Below are 21,002 nucleotides of genomic sequence, written 5' to 3'. Positions count from 1 at the left end.
AGCGTAGTCTATTAACCTCCTTCCCTATTGACCTACCAAAATTGGTGGAAAGTAAAAGTGTTAGTTGCTCAGTCATATCTGACTCTTTGCAACCCCATGGACTATAACCTGCCAGGCTCCCTGTCCATGGAATTCTCCAGCAAGAATACTGGAGTGGGTTGCCATTCTCTTCTCCAGGGAATCTTCCTGACCCAGGGATTGAACCTGGGTCTCCTGCATTGCAGGTGGATTCTTTACCATCTGAGCCACTTCCCACAAGCAGAGCTGGTATTTTCGGAACCTTTGGTGTATTGGGTGCTATTCCACCAATTTTGGCACCCAATACACCGAAGTTTCCTAAAATACCAGTTCTGCTTTTGGGAAGTATAGGGGAAATGCAACTAGAGTTCTCAGAGTGGTTTAATTCCTGGAGGAACAGCTAGCAGCAGGAGAGAGTTCATGATGTCACTCTGCATATCATCAGGGGTGGCCTTAGAGTACACAGCTCCCCACATGGACTCCCAACAACCAGTTTATACAAAGGCTTTCAATTTTATTTTATTTTATTTTTAACAAACATACATGGGACTCGATAAAGGCTATTAACTGAATGAGCTCTAACAGACAGGTTCTCTCTGGCTTTGACACACTCAACTTCTAGATGATCAGCTAGCTAGTTAGGATTGTACACTTGATACTTTTTGTTGTTGTTCAGTCACTCAATCGTGTCCAGCTCTTTGCTGCCTCATGGACTGTAGCCCACAAGGCTCCTCTGTCCATGGGATTTCCCAGGCAAGATTATGGGAGTGGGTTGCCATTTCCTTCTCCAACACTTGGTACTAAATTTGATTATTATTACTTTTTGCATATATCAAATAGACACAATGTCTGTTTTGGGGTATTTTTCATTCAAATTGATTGAAAGTGTTGTGCTACCTCAAAAAAAGTTGAGGTTATGGTGCAGTGTTATATTTTTAGTGCCAGAGAGCTGGAGCCCCCAAGCAACTCAGAACTAATATATAAAGTTCTTAAGTCATTTCTCCACTGAAGACAAAATGCAATACTCAGTATTCTGGCTCTTGGAGGCAATTTTGTTGTTATTTTCTTAACCCAGGATCTTAATGCTTAACTTTTCTATAAATGCTCTTGGTTTTCTCAGGCTGTTTGACAAGAGAATAAGCTCCTTTTCAGTGATGTAATGAAAACAACTAAAATGCCACTGATGAGCATGTCCTTGCAAATAGGATTTATCTCCATCAGCAACAAAAATTAAGAAAGATGTTGGGTGGTATATGGTCACCCAGGACCCATGAAAATGTTCCTTTATAAAGAGGAGCTGGCACGAGATAACAAAGAGGAATCACTTTTTCTCTGAAAAGTTACTCATGTATTAAGACTACTCTTTTAGTCTTTACTCAGGCAAAATTCCCACTGAACCTAAAAACTTCAGGGGTTCTGAAGTGAGGCTTACGCAGATAAGAATCCTTTTGAAGGTTCCTTTTTATCTTTTTAAAAAACGAAGGACTCAGTACATCAACTATATACTTATGACAACTCTGCAAATTTGTATATTTTTCATCCATTTGTACTTCATGAAGAATCCTTGGGGATGACTGTGTACAAAAATGCCTTCTACGTAATTCCTTCTAAAGGTAAAGAGTAGTACAGGGTCAACCTGTGTTAAAATGAAAGATTACAGTATTACTACATCTTTTTGAAGAAAGCACAAACTGCCAGATCACAATTAAACTGCTCTAATGGTCGCGGTCAGGGTCAGCTTTCAGGAATCCACAAGGCTGTTGACGGCCCCAGCTGCTCAGCCGTAACAGCACAGGGGGGTTACTAACTTGGTGCTTTTCTGATACGGATTCTAACTCAACACAGGATCACAGTGCTGTCCTGTAAGCATCTTCGAATTCAACGGAAACTCCCCATTACGTTGGAAAGGTGAAATGGGCCAGGGGTCTGTCCTCTGCTTCTCCCTCTTGGATTCTTTTCTTGATGGGTGTGGGGCACAGGCTCCTGGAATACCTTGACTGGCTTTTCTAGGATTTGGAGAAACCCCAAACAACCGGGTAATTTGGCTAATTTGACTTTTGGATGAGCTTAAGACTCCTCAGGGAGAAATGACGGAAGACAAGCAGGGGTCCCCTTGGGGGACGTACATCCACAGAACTCACTTGTTCTCTCCTGAATCCTCCAGACGCTGTCAAGGGCATCTCAGGACAGTTGGGGGTCAGATGCATACATCTGAGACCAGCCTCGGACAAGCCCTTTTAGAGGGGTTGCGCTTTCAAAATCTGCTTAACATAACACTTTGTGTCAGTCAGAGGAGACTGGGACTGACCTGTTCACCTAGTTCTCAGTCACATCCTCATACTTGGGGGTTCAGCCAGAACTTACTTGTACTCCCTGTTACATAACGACACCATGTACTGCAGCTGACACATGTACCAGTGGCAGACATGTGAAACGCAAGTGCTCTGTAACAGAAATGATGACTATAGCATCCTTCTGTGCACAGTCGATGTAGTGTACAGTCACAGAACATCATCCTGGGATGATGAGGTTCCTGGGAAACACATTGCACAGTGTGTGTGGTCCGACACCTTCCCTCTCCAGACAGAGGCCAGAGGGGAGGGAGGATTCAGGAGAAGGCGGCTGCTGACATCAGCAGCTTGGTACATTTGGAAGACCCTAGAGCCTAAATGGACAAGGCATGGTGTCTGCATTGAAATGCATCAGCAATTCCTTGGGTCCCCTCCTTAAGAGACATCCACACCAGGCCAGGCTGTTGGCAGAACAGCTTTCTCAAGTCCCAGATCTGGAAATACCCCCATGGGTGAGGCATGCGATCCAGAAGAACGTGGCTGCAGGGTTGGCTGCCACTCTTCCTGTGGCGATGCAAGGACCCCAGGTTCCTTGAGGCCCGCACCCTCACTTGTAGATGACTCCATTCTGCAGGGTTTTGTTTCTGTCGGTGATGCAGGGTGAGGCGGCCGTTTGGGGGAGGTCTTCCTTGCTTTTGGGGGAGGGGCTGCTGTTGTTGCTGCCGCTGGATTTGCTTCTGCTTGGGTCGAGAGCGGGCTGGATGGGTGAAGAGTGGGCTCCCCGGCCCCTAACCAGGCAGGTGCAGACAAGTCGGAAGAAGGCCCGCCGCATCTCCTTGCTGGCCAGCGTGTAGATGATGGGGTTCATGGCGGAGTTGAGCACAGCCAGCACAATGAACCACTGGGCCTTGAACAGGACAGCGCACTCCTTGACCTTGCAGGCCACGTCCACAAGGAAAAGGATGAAGAGGGGGGACCAACAGGCGATGAACACGCTCACTACGATCACCACGGTCCGCAGCAGGGCCATGGACCGCTCTGAGTTGTGCGGGCTGGCCACCCTGCGGCTGCTGGACTTCACCAGGAAGTAGATGCGTGCGTACAGGATCACGATGGTCACCAGGATGGCCATGAAGATGCTGATGCAGAATGCGATGTACTTCTTGGAGTAGAGAGGCAGGATGGTTGAGCAGTCGGGGAGGTTGTGCAGGCAGTTCCAGCCCAGGATGGGTAAGGCGCCCAGCGAGAAGGCGATGAGCCAGCACATCCCGATCAGAAGAAACACGCGGTGCTTCTTGTTGGCATCGTACGGCCTCATTTTGATCATGGTCAAGTGTCTCTCGATAGCAATGGCCAGCAGGCTACAGGTGGACGCCCCAAGGGCCACAAACATGCTGCCTTCCCGTAGGAACCAGACCGTCAGGGAGAGGCTCAGTGTCCTCTTGCCCGACATCAGAATGTTGACCTTGTAGGCGATGCCAGCCAGCAGGTCGCAGAGGGCCAGGTTACCAATGAAAAAGTACATGCGGTTGTGGAATTTATTGTTTTTCCAGATGGCAATCAAGACCATCAGGTTCTCCAAAACAATGAAGCTGCAGATGATCAAGAACAGCACGGTGGTGAGTGTGCTGCCCTCGGGGGCGTCCTTCAGCCTGCCTTCCAACTTGCCCACGTAGCTGTAATGTTCGTGCAGGGTTTCGTTGGAGGTGTAAGGTCTGGGGCGTGGCGTGAGAATCATCGCCATCACTTGGAACTCACAATCAGTTAGCTCCTGAATCCACCAGAGGGCGCCCTGAGAACGTCCATTTCCAGGGAAAACACCGCTTTCTGCTTAGGCTGCAACAGGGATCCAGGCGAGACACCGGCTAGGGTGTTGAGAATAGGCTCCTATGAAAAGACAAAAGGAGAGAGAGCCCAGTGATAAAGTAACAGCACCTAAGAACAACAGCAGCAACAGAGTTGGAGAAAGGCACTAAAAATGCTGAAGCATTTGGGTGGCTGGTCCATAAGGGCCCAAAGAGGGCCTTTAACCCAGGCTAACTTCCTATGTGACTATGGAGCCCAGAAGAAGCAATTCTGTGTCTACAGTTGCCAAGGAGGGAAATTCTGTCATTGGGCACTGCCACCATTCAATCATGTAATCCAAACACACGGATTTAAACCCAAAGAACACTTCCACCTGGAAATCTCAAGGCACTTAAAATGCTAACCAGTTCATACTCATCTACTGTGCATGTGTGCATGCTAAGTCACTTCAATCATGTCCAACTCTGTGTGACCCTATGGACTCTAGCCTGCCAGGCCCCTCTGTCCACGGGATTCTCCAGGCAAGAATACTGGAGTGGGTTGCCATGCCCTCCTCCAGGGAATCTTCCCAATCCAGGAATCAAACCTACATCTCTGTGTCTCCTGCATGGGCAAGTGGATTCTTTACCACTAGCACCACCTGAGCAGGCCCATCTCCTGCACAGGAGCTGGTAAACCCTTATTCCCAGTTACTGAGAGAGAAACAGAGATTATGTCAGGCCCAAAAAATAGGATGGAATTCAGAATAAGACCCACTGATTTCTGAAACCTCCTTGGTGGGCTTTGGAGCAATGTTGTAGGAAGTAGTCACACTTCCCTGGAATCCCTGGGACCAAGGCCAAGACCAGAAATCAAATCTAGATGGCCCCCAAGTCTGCCCCCCAGAGAGCTCAGAGACAAACCATCTGGTCACCAAAGGAGGAACAGCACAGCCCACACATGGCCCACAGGGCCACTCCCTGAGCGAGCAGCTAATCGTGGAGCCAGGGGAAGAAAGAGTATAAACCTGTAAAAGTGGAATCAACTGCTACTGAGACTAAAGGAAGAAGAGCAAGGACAAACAAGTGGATTTTTGAGTTCGGCTTAAAATTCAGAGTTTAGATACAACTGTCGAAACCGCCAAAACTCAATCGGTGTGTGTGATGGAAAGAAACAACCAACCTGGGAGCACTGGTGACGGTGGGGCAGAGAGCCCAAGAGCCAGGCTTCCAACAGCCCTTCGCCCTCCGGACCTCTATGCACCCCCCAGCCCTACGTGGCTTTATCCAAAGGCTTCTTGTGATGTCCAAGGCAGAGCAGACCCAAGTACCAAGGTAGAAATGGTTTTCGCTAAATGCACTGATTCTAAATCAAAACTATTTGAATATTTAAATATATAATTAAACTCAAACAAGGTCAATTTACATCAGCCTACTGTGTGGATCCGCTGAAGTTTTTCAACTTTTATAAGTTTAAGTCGCAGCCCTCAGTTTGGCTTGGTGGCACATGGACCACTCTCCACAGAAATGGGGCTCTGCATTTTGGGGTGCAGTGGAATCTGAAGGCCTGGTACAACTGCTGAGCTCATTCCAGAGAAGGCCTCAGTGGCAGGCGGACCCTGGGGCTCAGCCTGGGTAGCTGCTCTGTGAGTGAGAAGCAGAGGAGGCTCCAGACAGAGCTCCCTGACCAAGGGCCCTCCAGGCGGATGCTCTCCTGCCACTTGGGTGCTGGTTCCAGGGCCCCGAGGATGTTGTCAAGCCTCCACTCCCTTAATCTGGGTGAGCCTGGTTTTCTGACATGGGGCAACAATGATCCCACTGCTTCTTTGCAGAGATTTCTTCTGTGTCCTGGAGGTTTGTGTGTGGCTTATTGTGGAAACCACATGAGCCCCTGGTGTCTCAGTGCAGTTTGAGGTCACGGAGGGCTGGGAGTCAGCTTTACCACCAAATGTTGGGGCCTGCCAAGGTCTCCACATCGCTGATGAGCCTCGGAGGCAGCATCCGACCCTGGGGCTGTCTCCCCTCACCCAGGGGCACTGTGAGGCCTCATGCAGGAGGCAGACTCCCCAGCCAGCTCTGGTCCCCGCTGCTTGGTCTGTGATAAGGGGCCTGGTCTCCCAGAGACAGAAGCAGGGATGGTGGGGGTCAGCTCGTGGGCCACTCCCCCCCACCAGCTTACCTCTTTTCCATTTTTATTTAAATCGTGCCCATCCTTAAGGCTCCAGGTCAACTTCTACCAGCTCTATAGCGTTTTCTGGAATCATCCTGCCCCAGCACACCACTTTTTAAAACAAACTGCAAAGTGTTTTTTAAGGATAGAGACAGGAGCAGCAGCTGACACTCTCAGAGCACTTTCCTGGAGCCCCTTATTTCATCCTCTCCATCTCCTCTCACACCACCACGTACATTAACGGTGCCCAGTAAATGCATGTGCCCCTCGTTGCTGTTCATCTAAGTGCTCTCGTCTGTGGGCGCTGAATGGAGTCTCTGTGCTCCCACTTTGCTGACCCTTCCTGGCTGTTGTAGGAAACCAGGCACAGGAGAACCTAGTCGCCTGGTTATCTTTCCAACACCTCCCACCCCAGAGCACAACCCTGAGAGAGTGCTTGGCATTCCCGCATGGATACCCTGTCACGGCACCACGTGTGTCCTTGTTCACAGAAAAGGCACGACCCAAAGGTAGGGCAGAGGAACACACGGGCTGCTCCAGTGAGAGTCACAAAGCGGCAGCATCCTGAGAGGGGCTGTTTTTCCTTTGGTGGCAGTGGGGTCATATAGCTGGCCGGAGGGCCCTCCAACACTCCCTGTCCCCACGCTCGCCCTTGCCCCCACCACTCCAGGCCACCGGCTGCCATGTCCAGGTGGCCGCCCCTCCATCCCAGGACCTGATACTGGTGAGCATAACGTGAGGAGTTATGATGGTGACTTAGCACCAGAAGAGCCTGAATGATAAAAATATACAAACATTACAGAAAAGGAGAACAATGGGAATTGTATCGTAATTCCCCCTCACACTGGGGCGAAACAGCTCCAGGAAACTGCATCTGAAAGCCTTTTGAAAACAGGTATGTCCAAAGTTTCTCTCCTGTGCCCTAGTTTGCCTGTGATAACTCCATGGCCTTAAATACCTCATGGCCTCCTCGAGACAGTCTCTGCCCCTCCGACTGTGCTCTACAGTACAGAGAGCAGGGCTGCAAGTCCCTTTAAAATTGCTGGATGTGGACTTCTCTTGGGAATAAAGGGCGGAGGAAGTACACGGCAGGCTCCACAGACTCACATTCATTTTTTTCCCCTTCAATACGTAGAGTTTTGATAAACTTGAGTAGAAGGTACGAAAGGAAACAACAAAAACGAATACCCAGCAAGAAAATAACCAAAATAACAATACTTTAAGATATGCCAGAAACCCATCAAAACCATGAATCCTGAGGGTGAACACATCTTCCCATTAATGCTCGATTAATGATTTCCCTTAATTAAATATGTATCACTCAAGGAGCATATTTTCTCAGAACATTTTTTGTTATAAAATACCAATCTCCACACTTTGCGTAACTGGAAGATACCCATCTCTCTTTGGAACCCAAAAGCTTATTTTCTTTAGATTAACAATATTAAAAAGCTGATCCCATCTGAGAGTTTTGTGCCAGGCCAAAGATAAGATTGATTTTGGATAGATCTGAATGCCACTACGCATGGCCAAAACCGTCTCATGGGCGAATTCCTGCCTCCATCCGGAGGGACGCAACACAGACTCCAAGTCTGCGGGGAGAACGCTCTGTCCCCTCCCTGGTCCCCGAATCTTTGAGAGTCAGCTGGCTCTGCTCATGGAGAGGTGGGCATCGGCCCTCTGTGGCTCACCCACCCTGCTGCTGCCAGTCACTGCAGGAGTGCTGGGCACTGCGGGCCCCCGGGCCCCTGGGAGACCCAACCTTTCCTATCCCTCATGGCCTCTTGTAGTCACTAACCACTAGAATGGAGCACTCTCTGGACTTCTTATCCCTTAGAGTAATTTAGCCTGTGTCTGACCCTCACATAAATGGAGTCATGAAGCTGTGCCTGGCATCTTCTTCTCAATGTGATGTTCCTGTGAGCTTCCTGCTCAAGGTGAGTCATGCAGAGAGATGCAGGTAACTCCTTCCCATTGCTCCCGCTGGGTGGACGGATACATTCTGGGCTGTGGACGTGGAGTGGTTTCCCTGTGCTGTTGTCCTCAGCAGTGCTGTTAGGATGAGTTGAGGATGTCCCCCATGGCCTGTGTCCCAAGGGGTACCGTGGACTTCCTACTGCTGATGCCTAGGCTGGGTTTTGATGGAGGGTCCCCACAGAGGCTTACGGGTCTCAGCCAGTGGTCCTGAGAACTGTCTTTGTGGGTAGCTGGAGAAGTCCCCAGCGAGGGTGAGAGTTACACGTTACAAACGCTCACACTTTATTTTAAAAGATAAGTGTCCGGGGCTGGTAGTGACCTGACCAGTATCTGCCTTTCCATTGTAAAAACTGGATCACTGCTTAATTTCCACCTGAATACTGAAAAATACAGCCTAATGCTGAAAATGTGGCTGGGTGCCAGCTAGTCATGTACATATTCAGAAAACCTGGCCAGTTATAGAAGACATGTGGGTGCTCCTGCTCATGCGCAGTGGCCTTCCAACAAACCCAGATTCCGACAGAGCTGTGCCTGAGAGCTGGCCTTACTTATATCCGTAAGCAGAGCTCTCCTCCCAAACTGTGCTCAGGTCATCCAGACCCCCGCAGACTTCTCCCCTCACCCACTCTGAGTGAGGATTTGACTGCCTGCATCTCACTGTGAAGGTAAAGATAGTACACTGCCCACTCCTGGGCTTGCCTTCCATCTATTCAACAAAGATCTGCTACCTGAGTTTTCACTCCATCCTCATTCAGGTGGGGTCTTCGAGTCTACCTCAAGGCATTCCAACACCAAGGCTTTTCTTTCTGCAGAGAAGGAATATGGCACCTTCTAGAAGGTGGTTCATAGGGGTGTCACCCCATCCCCCTCCCTCCATTCCAAGGAAGAGCATGTGTGGGGGGAGGGGGAGGGAGCCAGGCAGGGCCCAATGGATTCCAGATGTGTTTTCCACGCTGGAGAGTCACTTTCTCTACTCACATCACTTTGAAAAATAAACAAACTATAAAAAGAAGGAAAAGGGAAAAAAAAACAGAGGAAAATATTTCACCAGTCTGGGGTCTGTCTCTTTCTCTTTGTAATGGCCAAAAAAAAAAAAAGCACAATAAGATTGTGAGACATTGATTTCTCCTGGTAAGATGCAAGGCATTATATTTTTAAAATGCTATATTCTCCCATTTCATCCCATAAACTGAATTAAAACACAAAGCATTTGTCCACAAGTAAAATTTCTTGGAAAGCAAGATATTTTTTCCCCCCACTTAGAAGAATTTAGAAAGGAAATAATGAGTTGGCCGTTTCATGGCCCCAACAAAATTCCTTTGCTAATGAGTATTTCCCGTCACTCAGGGGTTTCTTAGGTGACCTCACTCTGCTCTCAGAGATGGTTCATGACAAGAGGTGTTACATACTCAGCCTTGCATGCCTGCATGTTGCTCTGGACCTATTAGTGGAGCGCCTGGTGAGAAAGGCTGTTACAGATGAACCACATCAGGATTCTACATCTTCCCCTTTCTTCTCCAGATTGCGGAAGCGAGTTTGTCCCTGGTCGGATTTCCTACTTTTATGCAGCTTCTCCAAAGGTTATTCTCTCAGCAAACAAGGCTCAGATGCTAACAGAGATCTGACAGCAGTCCAAGGAGTCCCATGTATGCAGGTTGTGCCCACAATCAAGTCCAGCTTGAACATCTGCCTCTCTGCATATTCTCCTGGGCATCCAGGCTCATCAGTCTGAGGGCAAATGCTTTTGATGCAAGAGGTCTTTATCTTCATTGCTTTTCTGCCAGGTTTCTCAAACTTTCTCTTCTGTGTTTTTTCTAAGGAAGGGTACAGGACTGAATTTCTACCAAGGCTGTCACAGCACGAATCAAAGTGTGTGGAAATGAGTTCCTCTAGGCATACGAAAATGAGAGGTGTTCTGGGCAGGAAGTGGTAACCGCGGGGCTCCCTTCATCCGTTCCCACAGCAGCATTCTTGCTCGGTGGCCTGGCATGCGCACTGCGCACTGTGCCTTGCAGGCGCCATGTCTGAGCCCACCACAGCATCTGCTTCCAAATGGACACAGCGGGAAACTGAACCTGTGGCACAGTTTGGAAGAGGCTGCGCTGGGCTGGATGCCCATGTCATCGGATTCTAGTGCACCACATTAGGGATAAGCTCTTCCAGAAGCTGTTGCGCTTCCATGTGTTCCTTACCTATCTAGAGACACGGGTGTCACCAGCATACTTGGGACCGAACTACTTCTAGCTACTATGCTAGCAAAATGCTGGAATGCTGAATCTGGGGGCTTGACTGAAATATATGGAAAACTTTGACCCCAAGGAAATGGAGCAGCATCTTCAAGGCCAAAGAGCCTAAAAATGACTCAGGATTCCCACTCCAGCTTATGGTTCCAACCAGATGTTAGAACCACCTGATCAGTTCCACACTGTCCTCTGAACAACCTTGTCACTGATTTACCTGACTGGCTATTCCCTGCCCTCTCACAGATGCCACTGTGATTCCTCAAAAACAGAATAAAAATGAAACAAAAGGTAACTTTATGCCTGGTAACTATAACAACAAGTTAAAAAGTATTATTAACTAAAGCTAGACAGGATTCCACTAAGTCTAGCATATTGTCTCCAAAAGCTCATGGAATATCTCTTTTTCATTTATTTATTTTTTAATTGGAGGATAATTGCTTTACAATATTGTGCTGGTTTCTGCCATACATCAACAAGAATCAGCTATAGATGTACATATGTGCCCTCCCTCTTGAAGCTCCCTCCCACCTCCCACCCCATTCCACCCCTCTAGGTTGTCACAGAACACCTGATTTGAGTTCCCTGCTTCAAACAGCAAATCTTCACTGGTTATTTAATTTTACATATGGTAATGTGTATATTTCAATGCGCTTAAGGTAATTAACCAATTTTACAGAAAACATATGGCAAGGGAATAATACAAAATGGCTCCAAAACTGATAAGAAAGGAATCACGAAACCAAATGTGAGGAAACAGAAAGCCTTGTATAGCCCAGGGGCAGCTCAGTCTCGGCTAACTGGCCAACACAGTAGATTGCCCAAGGCTGCCATGCCAGCTGTATCAGCCCCAGAGTCATAGTCCCAAGTCCTGGCAGAGAAAAAGAGTTTCTCCAGTTGGGCAACAACAAATGTTTCAAGATTATTTTATGCTCAAATTCCCATGTCTTTGTAACAAAAATATATGCATAGACAGTAGGTCTTGAAACATTTTTAGGGAGTCGAAGAGATACCATGGAATCAAATTAGTGTCATAATTTCCTGGTAAAGGAAAATCAGTCCCTAAATTTTGAGACATAAAGTCATTAGGCCAATTCATAAGGTAGGCCTTGTACAGGAAATGGTAGCTTCAGTATCCACATACGGTAGAAAATTAGGAGAGTCATGCATTTTAATGGAATTCACAAATATAAAGAGGAAAGCAGCATTTTCAGAGATGAATATTGGTCGAGGAATCATTGCATCTGTATCTTAAGGGCTGATTTTGCGTTTCGGATCCCTGGTGTCAGGAGACTAGAGCGCCTGGACTAGCAGGCCCAAAGTGAAAGTTTTCTGACTGAGAAAACCCAATGTGTGGTTCACCTATGGTAGTAACAGTATTCAAACTGGCACTGAGCTCTGCATCAGTGAGTCCACAGCTCTTTGAGCACCACATACACACACACACCGCCCCCCCCGCCCAGAACCACCACCATCCTCATTAGTCATATACCCACAGATCATAATCCTGCCCTTGTACTTTCTAGGAATTAAGTTTTTCTTAACCATGCCTGTACGATTTTCATCAATGAAGAAAGGAATGTTGTAAAGATAAATCATGAAGACATAATTCTTTGGGGCTTCCCTGATGGCTCAGATGGAAAAGAATCCGCCTGCAATGGGGGTTTGGATCCCGGAGAAGGGGATGGCTATCCACTCCAGTATTTTTGCCTGGAGGATTCTATGGACAGAGGAGCCTGGTAGGCTACAGCCCATGGGGTTGTGAAGAATCAGACAGGACTGAGTGACTAACACTTTACTTTCAAGATTCTGTACAATGTCTGCAACTTCTAACTCCAGACTTTAAAAAGATGCCTAATTCTGGAAGTACCCAGAGCTCCAGAAGAGCCAGACTCATTCATGCTCTTCATCTTCAAAGTAAAGCATGTTCCCTTTAAAAATCCAACAAGAAGTCCCTCTCTTACATCTAAATATAAATACACCACAAAGAAATACGTCCTTGGCAGTGTCCAACGTCAGGAAGAGAGAAAGTAAGGAGAAGGAGGAGAGAACAATTTGGAGACTATGGTGGGGGCAGGGGGTTAAAAGTGGCAAAGTTAGCACTTTCCTGCAATCGGCTCGAAGAAGGACCAGTCCTGTCGCTTCCCCGGATTTATCCCAGATATGAGTATAACTTACTGATCTTCCCTGGGAACCTCATTACCTCATCATAGAACTTTTGTCTTCCAGACTCCTCTTCCCGCCCCCCCAACCCCGCCCCCCGCCCGGTTCCGACAGCCCTGACTGCCTTGTTTGAGAAATAGAAGGAAAACTGGAACTTTGTGGCCAAGAAAATAAAACAGAACGATTTCCCCAAGGGAACAAGAACACACACTTCCAGAGCCCCCAGGTCCGCATTCCAGGCCGTATAAACTTAATTATCCCAGGAAAAGGACCCATGGCGTGTCTCTGGGAAGAGTCACTTCTCTTTCATTCGGCGTTTAAATGCTCTAACTGTAGTTTAAAAAGGAACCATCCCCACTTCCCCTGCCCGGGTTCAGTCACCAGAATGGACGACCTGGTGGGAATGGGCGATGCTGATGTGGTGTGCTCGCCCGCCCAGGTCCACGTCGCGATGGGCTGGATGGCCTGGAAGACGGGCTGGAAATCCGTAAGAAAAGCGGACCCGGCTGCTCCCACCCAGCCCGGGGGCCCGCCGGCTCACCTCCATCCGAGAAGGGCGCTCGGACCCTCGGCATCTTGGCAGCCCTTCCTCCCCTCCCAGTGCCGGGGCGCCGGGATAGACTTGGCGCTCGGGGCTGGGGACACTGCCCGGGCCGCAGAGTCTCGCTCGGGTTCCTGCGGCCACCGCGCTGAGCGTCGGGTTCCTGTCGCGTGTCTCCCAGACCGGCTTCCTCAGCCTCTGCCCCCGCCGGCCCCTGCGCAAACTTTTCCAGCTAACCTCGGGGGCTGGGCCCGCGCCCCGCCTCCCTGCCCTGCCGTCCAGCCCTCATCTGCCCGCGTCCTTACTCCCGCCCCCGCAATACCCCTCCTACCCCGACCTCCTTCCCCACCTCCCGGCTCCCCGCCCCATCTCCCGGCCCCGCTGCATCTCCCCCGCTCCCTGCGGCTCTCCCACAGCATCTTTTCCCCCCGGCACCTTGAGTCCCCACCTTCCCGCTTCCCACGCCCCGCACCGTCCTTGGCTCCTCCCCCGTCTCCCCGCCCTCTGGCCTCACCTCGTCACTTCTCGGTCCCCACCACGTTTGTACTTCTTCCCTCAGCGTTGAGCCCCTATATCCCCATCCCTTCTCCCCTCCCCGCAGCCCCAGCACCCCACTTTCTCGCTCCCGGCTCCCGCTCTCGCTCCTCAACCCCTTTATCCTCCTCCCCGACTGCCACCCCTGGAGTGTCCCCGCCTTTCGTGTCCGCCCCCGCAGTCGAGCCTCTGGCGGGCCCCTGACATTCTCCTGTCGCCCCCGCCTCCCTCGGCAGTCCCCCTGAGCTTGGCTCGCCCCTCCGCCTCTGTCCCAGAACTGCCCTTCAGATCCTCCGCCCCGCCGAGTAGTTCAAGGCTGCTGACCCCTGCCCAGCACCCAGCGGAAAGGTCCAAACCGGATCGGGACTAGGCGTGGACCGGGTGCATTGAGGGCGAGGGTCTGCCAATTATTGCTGTTAGTTTCATCATCGTCATCTTTGTCACGATCACGATCATTTTTGGTTGGAACTGACTGACCGCCGACTTGAGGGGAGACATCTGGCCGCATTTTGATTTGAACCCTGCGCCTACCACCTCCGTTCTGCTCTGAGCCTCCAGGGCAGAGGCTGTTTCCCGGAGGGCACACAGGCTCTGAATCCCCGGATCTACCCCTGGCACAAGAGCTCGTGGGCTTGCAGGGGCAGATCTCAGCGATTCGCCTCTCTTGTGTGTTTGAATGAGATAGTCTATGTGAAAGCTTCCTAAAGAAGAATCCCCAGGGAGGGGACGACCAACTCTATTGGACAGGGAAAGTGAAGGTCCTGAGTAAGTGAACACAGAACCAACCCTCCAAGCTTCTAGCCGGATGGAAAAAGAAAGAGATGGGCGGTTGGGCAGGGGGTGGAGGAGGGGAGGGCAGGGGAAGGGTTAGGAGGAAAAGGAGAGAGGCAGGAAGAAGGAACCAGAAGGCCTGATATCATAGCAAGGCTGTGCATTCCTGGGAAGAGGGAACTGGGACCACAGGGGTCCCTGGAGCAAGTTGGGGAGTTGCTCAGTTACCTGTCTGTGATTCACTCTTGCTTCTAGAGGAGGAACCCCAAGCATCCTTCCCCTCAAGCTGGGAACAAATGCCGATTAGGGGTGGGACTGAGCCCTGATGGGTAGGCAAGGGAATGCAAGTTGCCAGCACTTCTGCCTGCCTTTTGAATTGGTCCCTGTTGAGAAAGCCCAGCCCTGGAGAAAAAGGGGTATTGGTGTGGGTTTGCACACCTTTGGCGCTCAGTGGAGGGCTGGTGTTGCCCTCGCCTTGCTTCCACTTAATCTACTCTGAGTTCCCTCTGGTCGCCTTCCCAACTGGCTCAGAGTATCCTGTGCCAGCTCTGAGAAGCCATTTCTGCTCCAGATTACAAGGGGAACCAAGTGTGTTCTCATCTTTCCACTTCTACAACAGCAAGTCAGGAAAAGGAGACGAGAGATCACGCATTTTCAGCCAATCACCACGACCAGGGTAAAAAGAAAGAGTACTGGCCATGGTGCTTACAACTGACCAAAACAATCAGTTGGTTCATTGACAAGTCTGTTCAATTAGTTGCTTCGCGTTGTGAAAAATGCACTACTAGGTTTGTTTTGATTGGTGCCCATGTCTTCATTCACTGAATGATGTCTGAAATCTTGACATCACCAGGGCAACCTTGAGGCCTAGTGATGCCTCCAAAACCAGTGTCAGGACCTGGACTCCAGAAGCCTGAAAACTTGTGAGACTCTACTGCAGGTATCCAAGGGAGATGAGAGGATTTGACATACAGGCATATCTGAAACTCCTTTTCCGCAGATTTCCCATCCTGAGCAGCTCTATCCATACACGGTCCTCTAACTGGCCCAGTGCCCAACTCTGCTTGCTCCTCCTTCCCTTAAAGCTCAGACAGTGGACCTTGACTTGGGGGGGTGCCCTCTGTGCCCCCACACAACTCTTAGAGACCATATTCTCTCATGACTTTTCTGGAGAGAACCAGTTCTCCCTAAGAGTCTGTGGGATAAAAGTCTTCCCCTCTGCAGGGACAGCTCTCTCCAGAGGAATGATGTTTCGCAAATGCAGAACTAATGAGAGGACTGGGCTTCTCTGGTGCCTCAGTGATAAAGAATCTACTTGTGGTGCAGGAGATGTGGGTTTTGTCACAGGGTTGGGAAGATCCCCTGGAGAAGGAAAAGGCAACCCACTTCGGTATTGTTGCCTGGGAAATCCCACGGATAGAGGAGCCTGGCAGGCTATGGTCCATGGGGTGGCAAGGGAGTTGGACATGACTTAGTGACTAAACAACAGTGGGATAATTAGGAAGTTCCCAGTGTGCAGTGGTCAGTGAAATAACTGAGTTAGAGAAGGCAGTTTTATGCAGGGCCCTATGAAGATGTGGAGAGTTGGTGAAGCACAGAGCTAACTGGAAAAGGAAGAACATTCTCCACTTTCAGTGGACACATCTGGCTGTCAGGGCCTTCAGGAGGGATCAAACTTAGCGTCTCTCATATCGAATCAACCTGATACTGGATGCAGAATCCAGCACACAACATCACCAATGCTGTGTTCTTGCTAAAAATACTTAACTTGAATCAAAGTTCAAGCCTGCAGCCTTTCTGGTTTACAAGAAAGAAGGGTTTGAACAGCAAAGTAAATGACTCCAGGGAGAAAAGATCAGATAGGTGCAGAGAGCAGAACATTCTGTATCAATTTTTCTGGTCTCTTCAAAAATGTCAGTGTCAGAGAAAGAGTGGGAATGTTCTAGTACAAAATCAGCTAAAAAGGAGCAATATTCATAACAAACATGGACACTGATCAACTCCTAAGTCAACTAACCAGTGTGAAACAGTTGGAGGAAGTTTCAACATGATGATGTATTGAATGATATTGTAGAATTATTGTTCACATTGTTCGGTGTGTTAGCAAGCACACTGCTTGCTAGAATGACTTTATTTTTAGAAGATGCCTGCTTAACTATTGAAGGGTCTGGATACCTGAAACTTGATTTTAAATGATTCAGCAAAAACAGTGAAGTGAAGTGAAGAAGTGAAGTTGCTCAGTCGTGTCCGACTCTTTGAGACCCCATGGACTGTAGCCTACAAGGCTCCTCCTTCCTTGAAATTTTCCAGGCAAGAAGACTGGACTGGGTTGCCATTTCCTTCTCCAGGAGATCTTCCCAACCCAGGGATCGAACCTAGGTCTTCTGCATTGCAGGCAGACGCTTTACCGTCTGAGCTACCACAATATGTACAAATAAAGCTGATATAACAAAATGTTAGCAGTAATTTGATCTCCAGGGTGGATGGGGAGACTAGTGCTATGTGTTCCCCTTCTCTAAGAGCTTGAAATTTTTCCATGATAAAAATTTAGAGAAAAATAAAATGTGAGGTTCAGTTCAGTTCAGTCAGTTCAGTCGCTCAGTTATGTCCAACTCTTTGCGACCCCATGAATCACAGCACTCCAGGCCTCCCTGTCCATCACCAACTCCTGGAGTTTACTCAAACTCATGTCCATCGAGTCAGTGATGCCATCCAGCCATCTCATCCTCTGTCGTCCCTTTCTCCTCCTGCCCCCAATCCTGCCCAGCATCAGAGTCTTTTCCAATGAGTCAACTCTTTGCATGAGGTGGCCAAGGTACTGGAGTTTCAGCTTCAGCATTATTCCCTCCAAAGAAATCCCAGGGCTGATCTCCTTCAGAATGGACTGGTTGGATCTCCTTGCAGTCCAAGGGACTCCCAAGAGTCTTCTCCAACACCACAGTTCAAAAGCATCATTCTTCGGCGCTCAGCTTTCTTCACAGTCCAACTCTCACATCCATACATGACCACTGGAAAAACCATAGCCTTGACTAAGTAATTAAAAAAATTCTCCATCTCTGTGCTCAAACTGTCAAATGAAATCTAGGCTTATGGGGATTAAATTAAAAGATACGATCATTTATGTCTGTATACTTTTGAAAACCATGTGATCTCAGACAAATATAATTTGAGCAAATGTGTATTATCACGTGGACTTCCCAGGTGGCGCTAGTGGTAAAGAACCCACCTGCCAGTGCAGGTAAACTGAAGAGACTTGGGTTTGATCCCTGGGTTGGGAAGATCCCCTGGAGGAGGGCATGAGAACCCACTCCAGTATTCTTGCCTGGAAAATCCCATGGACAGAGCAGCCTGGCAGGCTACGGTCCATTGGGTCGCAAAGAGTAGGACTCAACTGAACATACACACACGCACACACACACACATTATATTCTTATGTGTAGTTTTTTTTTTTAAAGAAATACACTTTATTTTTACAGCACATTAGTGCCTGAAACATGGCCTGCAGGTGCCACATGGTGAAAAGACATCCAGTTTTGAGACTCTAACCACAGGGAAGCCTTCCCCAGCAGAGCTGAGATGCTGCAGAAGTAGTTGTAGGAACAGATAAGCTGGGAAAGCCAGACACTTGTGGCTATAAATGCATTTTCTTTCCTCCCTGCTTGCCTCTGCCTCTTGGATCTCTGTCTTGCTCTTATCCTGAGTGAGTGTACATGCTACTTTTGGGGGGGTTTCAGAGGTTGATCTGTAAAGATGCAATGTGGTGTGAGTCCACACGTGTGGACAAGTGGTGGGAGCTCTGGGCAGGGGGTGGGGTAGAGTAGGTTGGCCACAGGGAAGGGTATCCAGTAGAAAAGAGTCCCTGGGGGGCCCTGGTCTTGTGGTTTCCAGCAGATCACCACAGTGGAAGTTATTTACATAGTGCTGGAGAGAAATGAAGTGAAAGTGACTCACTCATGTCTGACTCTTTGCCACCCTATGGACTATACAGTCCATGGAATTCTCCAGGCCAGAATACTGGAGTGGGTAGCCTTTCCCTTCTCCAGGGGATCTTTCCAACCCAGGGATTGAACCCAGGTGGATATTTTTACCAGCTGAGCCACAAGGGAAGCCCAAGATACTGGAGTAGGTAGCTGATCCCTTCTCCAGTGGATCTTTCCGGCCCAGGAATTGAACCGGTGTCTCCTACATCGCAGGTGGATTCTTTACCAACTGAACTATCAGGGAGAGAAATCGCTCCAAAACATCGATCTGGATTGGATCTGCAGCATGGAAATTGGCCTTTTGTACCTAATAACCCTGGCTGGGGCCAAGTGAAGCCTCTGCCTCTCTGTCAGAGCTCTTTCCCAGTGAGTTTTCTTTCTTTGACAGAGATTCCTACCAAAGCTAGCCTTCATGACTTTGTGACTTTCATAGTTATTACATCATCTGTCCCCATCTTTATGCCTCATCCATCCCCTTTCTCCACTCTTGCTCAGTGGAGAACCAACAGATTCCAGGAATTGTTCTTTTCACATTTCGTATTTTGTAAGGCTGTTTCTAATATTCAGACACCTAATTAGTGTGTGTGTTCATATAAGTGTGTAACTGTATATATGTGTGTGCATTGTGTGTGGGTGTATGAGTGTATGTGTGTATTTGTATACATGTATGTATGTGCCTGCGTGCATAAGTGTGTGCACATGTGTGTATGTGTGCATGTATACGCTGCAGAGGTAACTCCTGTGAGGGAGGTAATAGGTTTGACCCTCCCTGGAAGATAATCCCATGGATCCTGTAGTATGCTGCTGCTGCTGCTGCTACTAAGTCGCTTCAGTCCTGTCCGACTCTGTGCGACCCCATAGACGGCAACCCACCAGGCTCCCCCGTCCCTGGGATTCTCCAGGCAAGAGTACTGGAGTGGGGTGCCATTGCCTTCTCCGACCCTGTAGTATAGTACAAAATAAATATTTGGTCTTTGCTCCTGATTCTTGGGGCTTCCCTGGTGGCTCAGACAGTAAAGAATCTGCCTGCCAATGCAGGAGATGCAAGAGATGCAGGTTCAGTTTCTGGGTGAGGAAGATCCCCTAGAGAAGGAAATGGCAACCCACTCCAGTATTCTTGCCTGGGAAATCCCATGGACAGAAGAGCCTGGCAGGCTAGAGTCCAGGGGGTTGCAAAGAGTTGGATACCACTGACAGAACTCCTAAAATCCTCAAATCTATTGTCTTTTGTCTGCTAATGAGATGGCTGGTGGTTGGGGCCCTGGAAAGCTTCAGGATGGGAGCTGGTTGAGAGGAACCAGCCACGTGATCACAGAGTTGGAACTTTCAGACCCATTCTGGGGAGGAGGGTGGCTGGAAATAATCACGGCCAGTGATTTAATCAATGAAGCCTACATAGTGAAACCTCCGTGGAAGCCCCTACACAACTGAGCTTCTGGGTTGGTGAACATATCTATATGCTGGGCACATGATAGACCCAGAGAGGGCATGGACTTGCCAAGGTCTTTCCCCATACCTTGCTCTGTGCATCTCTTCCGTTTGGCTATTCCTGAGCTATATCACTTATAATAAACCTGTAACATAAGTAAATTTGTAGTCTGCTGGGCAGAAGTTTCAGTGGGAGCAGATAAACAGAGAAATGTAAGCTCAGCCTGGGCTGGTGGTGAAGGTCTAGTATGTTGGTGTATTTGCCCTTGTGGCATGTTTTCAGTTAGAAGCGTGTGTTCTCTGACAGCAGGAGGAGACAGGGTGGGCTGGAAGGCACTCCAAAGGGTGGAGGCACTCCTGAGTCTCTCCATTGTTTTGTTGAGGAGACCTGTCTGAGGCTTGCGGCGATGCCTCCACTGAACCTCACAAACCGGGTAGCTCAGTCTTCGGCAGCCTGAAACTTTGAGTCGTTTGTCCCTAAAAGTGCTTTTCTTGCTGGATATTGCTTCTGGGAAATTGTGGTGGGGGCTGACTTGCTGGAGAAGAGCTTTCCATTTATGGAGGACTGTTGATATATATAGTCTGGGTTGTAATTCAGCAAAAATGCCTGGGTTGTGTTTATCCTATCATTCACATAGCCCTCAGTGAATGGGGTGGTTTTGCGCAAACCTGTCTGCACTCTGCTTAGACTGGTTCCATGTATTCCTCCCCTGCCCCTGGCTATTTGAACAAGGTCTGCAACATTATTGAATGACTTGGCTTTTCCTTGGCTGTGGAAGGGTTGTTTGGAGATGAAGGTGGAGAGAGAGGGTGACAAGATGAGGGCAAAAGTAATTGCCAATTTCCTCACTCCTGTACCATCAGAGACTGAATCTTAAGTGGAAAGGGCTGAAGGAGTTTGGATGGGGGAAGTCAGAGCAAATATCAGTACTGATTTGGTACCTACTCCTGCCAGAGCTTGTTCAAAGAACTTCACACAAAGTAACTCCTTAACCCTCAGAGCAACCCTAGGAGATGGACACCAATATCATTCCATTTCTCAGAAGAGGAAAGTGAAATGCTGAGCTGATCATACATTTACCCAAAGTCACACAGTTGGCAAGCA

At 48.9% G+C, this 21,002-nt stretch overlaps 1 protein-coding gene across 2 annotated transcripts; it reads right to left on the bottom strand.

Annotated features, from left to right (window-relative positions):
• Positions 1-506: 506 nt before the first annotated feature.
• S1PR3 (sphingosine-1-phosphate receptor 3) lies at positions 507-13,756 on the bottom strand. Of its 2 annotated transcripts, none has more exons than XM_005909122.3 (2): positions 13,699-13,756; positions 507-4,196 (listed from the first exon to the last, which is right to left on the bottom strand). In XM_005909122.3, the coding sequence occupies exon 2, from the start codon at positions 4,051-4,053 to the stop codon at positions 2,917-2,919; it is 1,137 nt and encodes a 378-aa protein (XP_005909184.1). In that variant the 5' UTR covers positions 4,054-4,196; positions 13,699-13,756; the 3' UTR covers positions 507-2,916. The 2 variants fall into 2 exon arrangements, with proteins under 2 accessions (XP_005909184.1, XP_014338197.1); XM_014482711.2 differs by lacking the exon at positions 13,699-13,756 and adding an exon at positions 13,185-13,438.
• Positions 13,757-21,002: the final 7,246 nt, after the last annotated feature.

This window comes from Bos mutus, chromosome 8, assembly GCF_027580195.1.
Source record: "Bos mutus isolate GX-2022 chromosome 8, NWIPB_WYAK_1.1, whole genome shotgun sequence".
Lineage (NCBI taxonomy): Eukaryota > Metazoa > Chordata > Mammalia > Artiodactyla > Bovidae > Bos > Bos mutus.
This window is presented reverse-complemented; position numbering and strand designations above follow the sequence as displayed.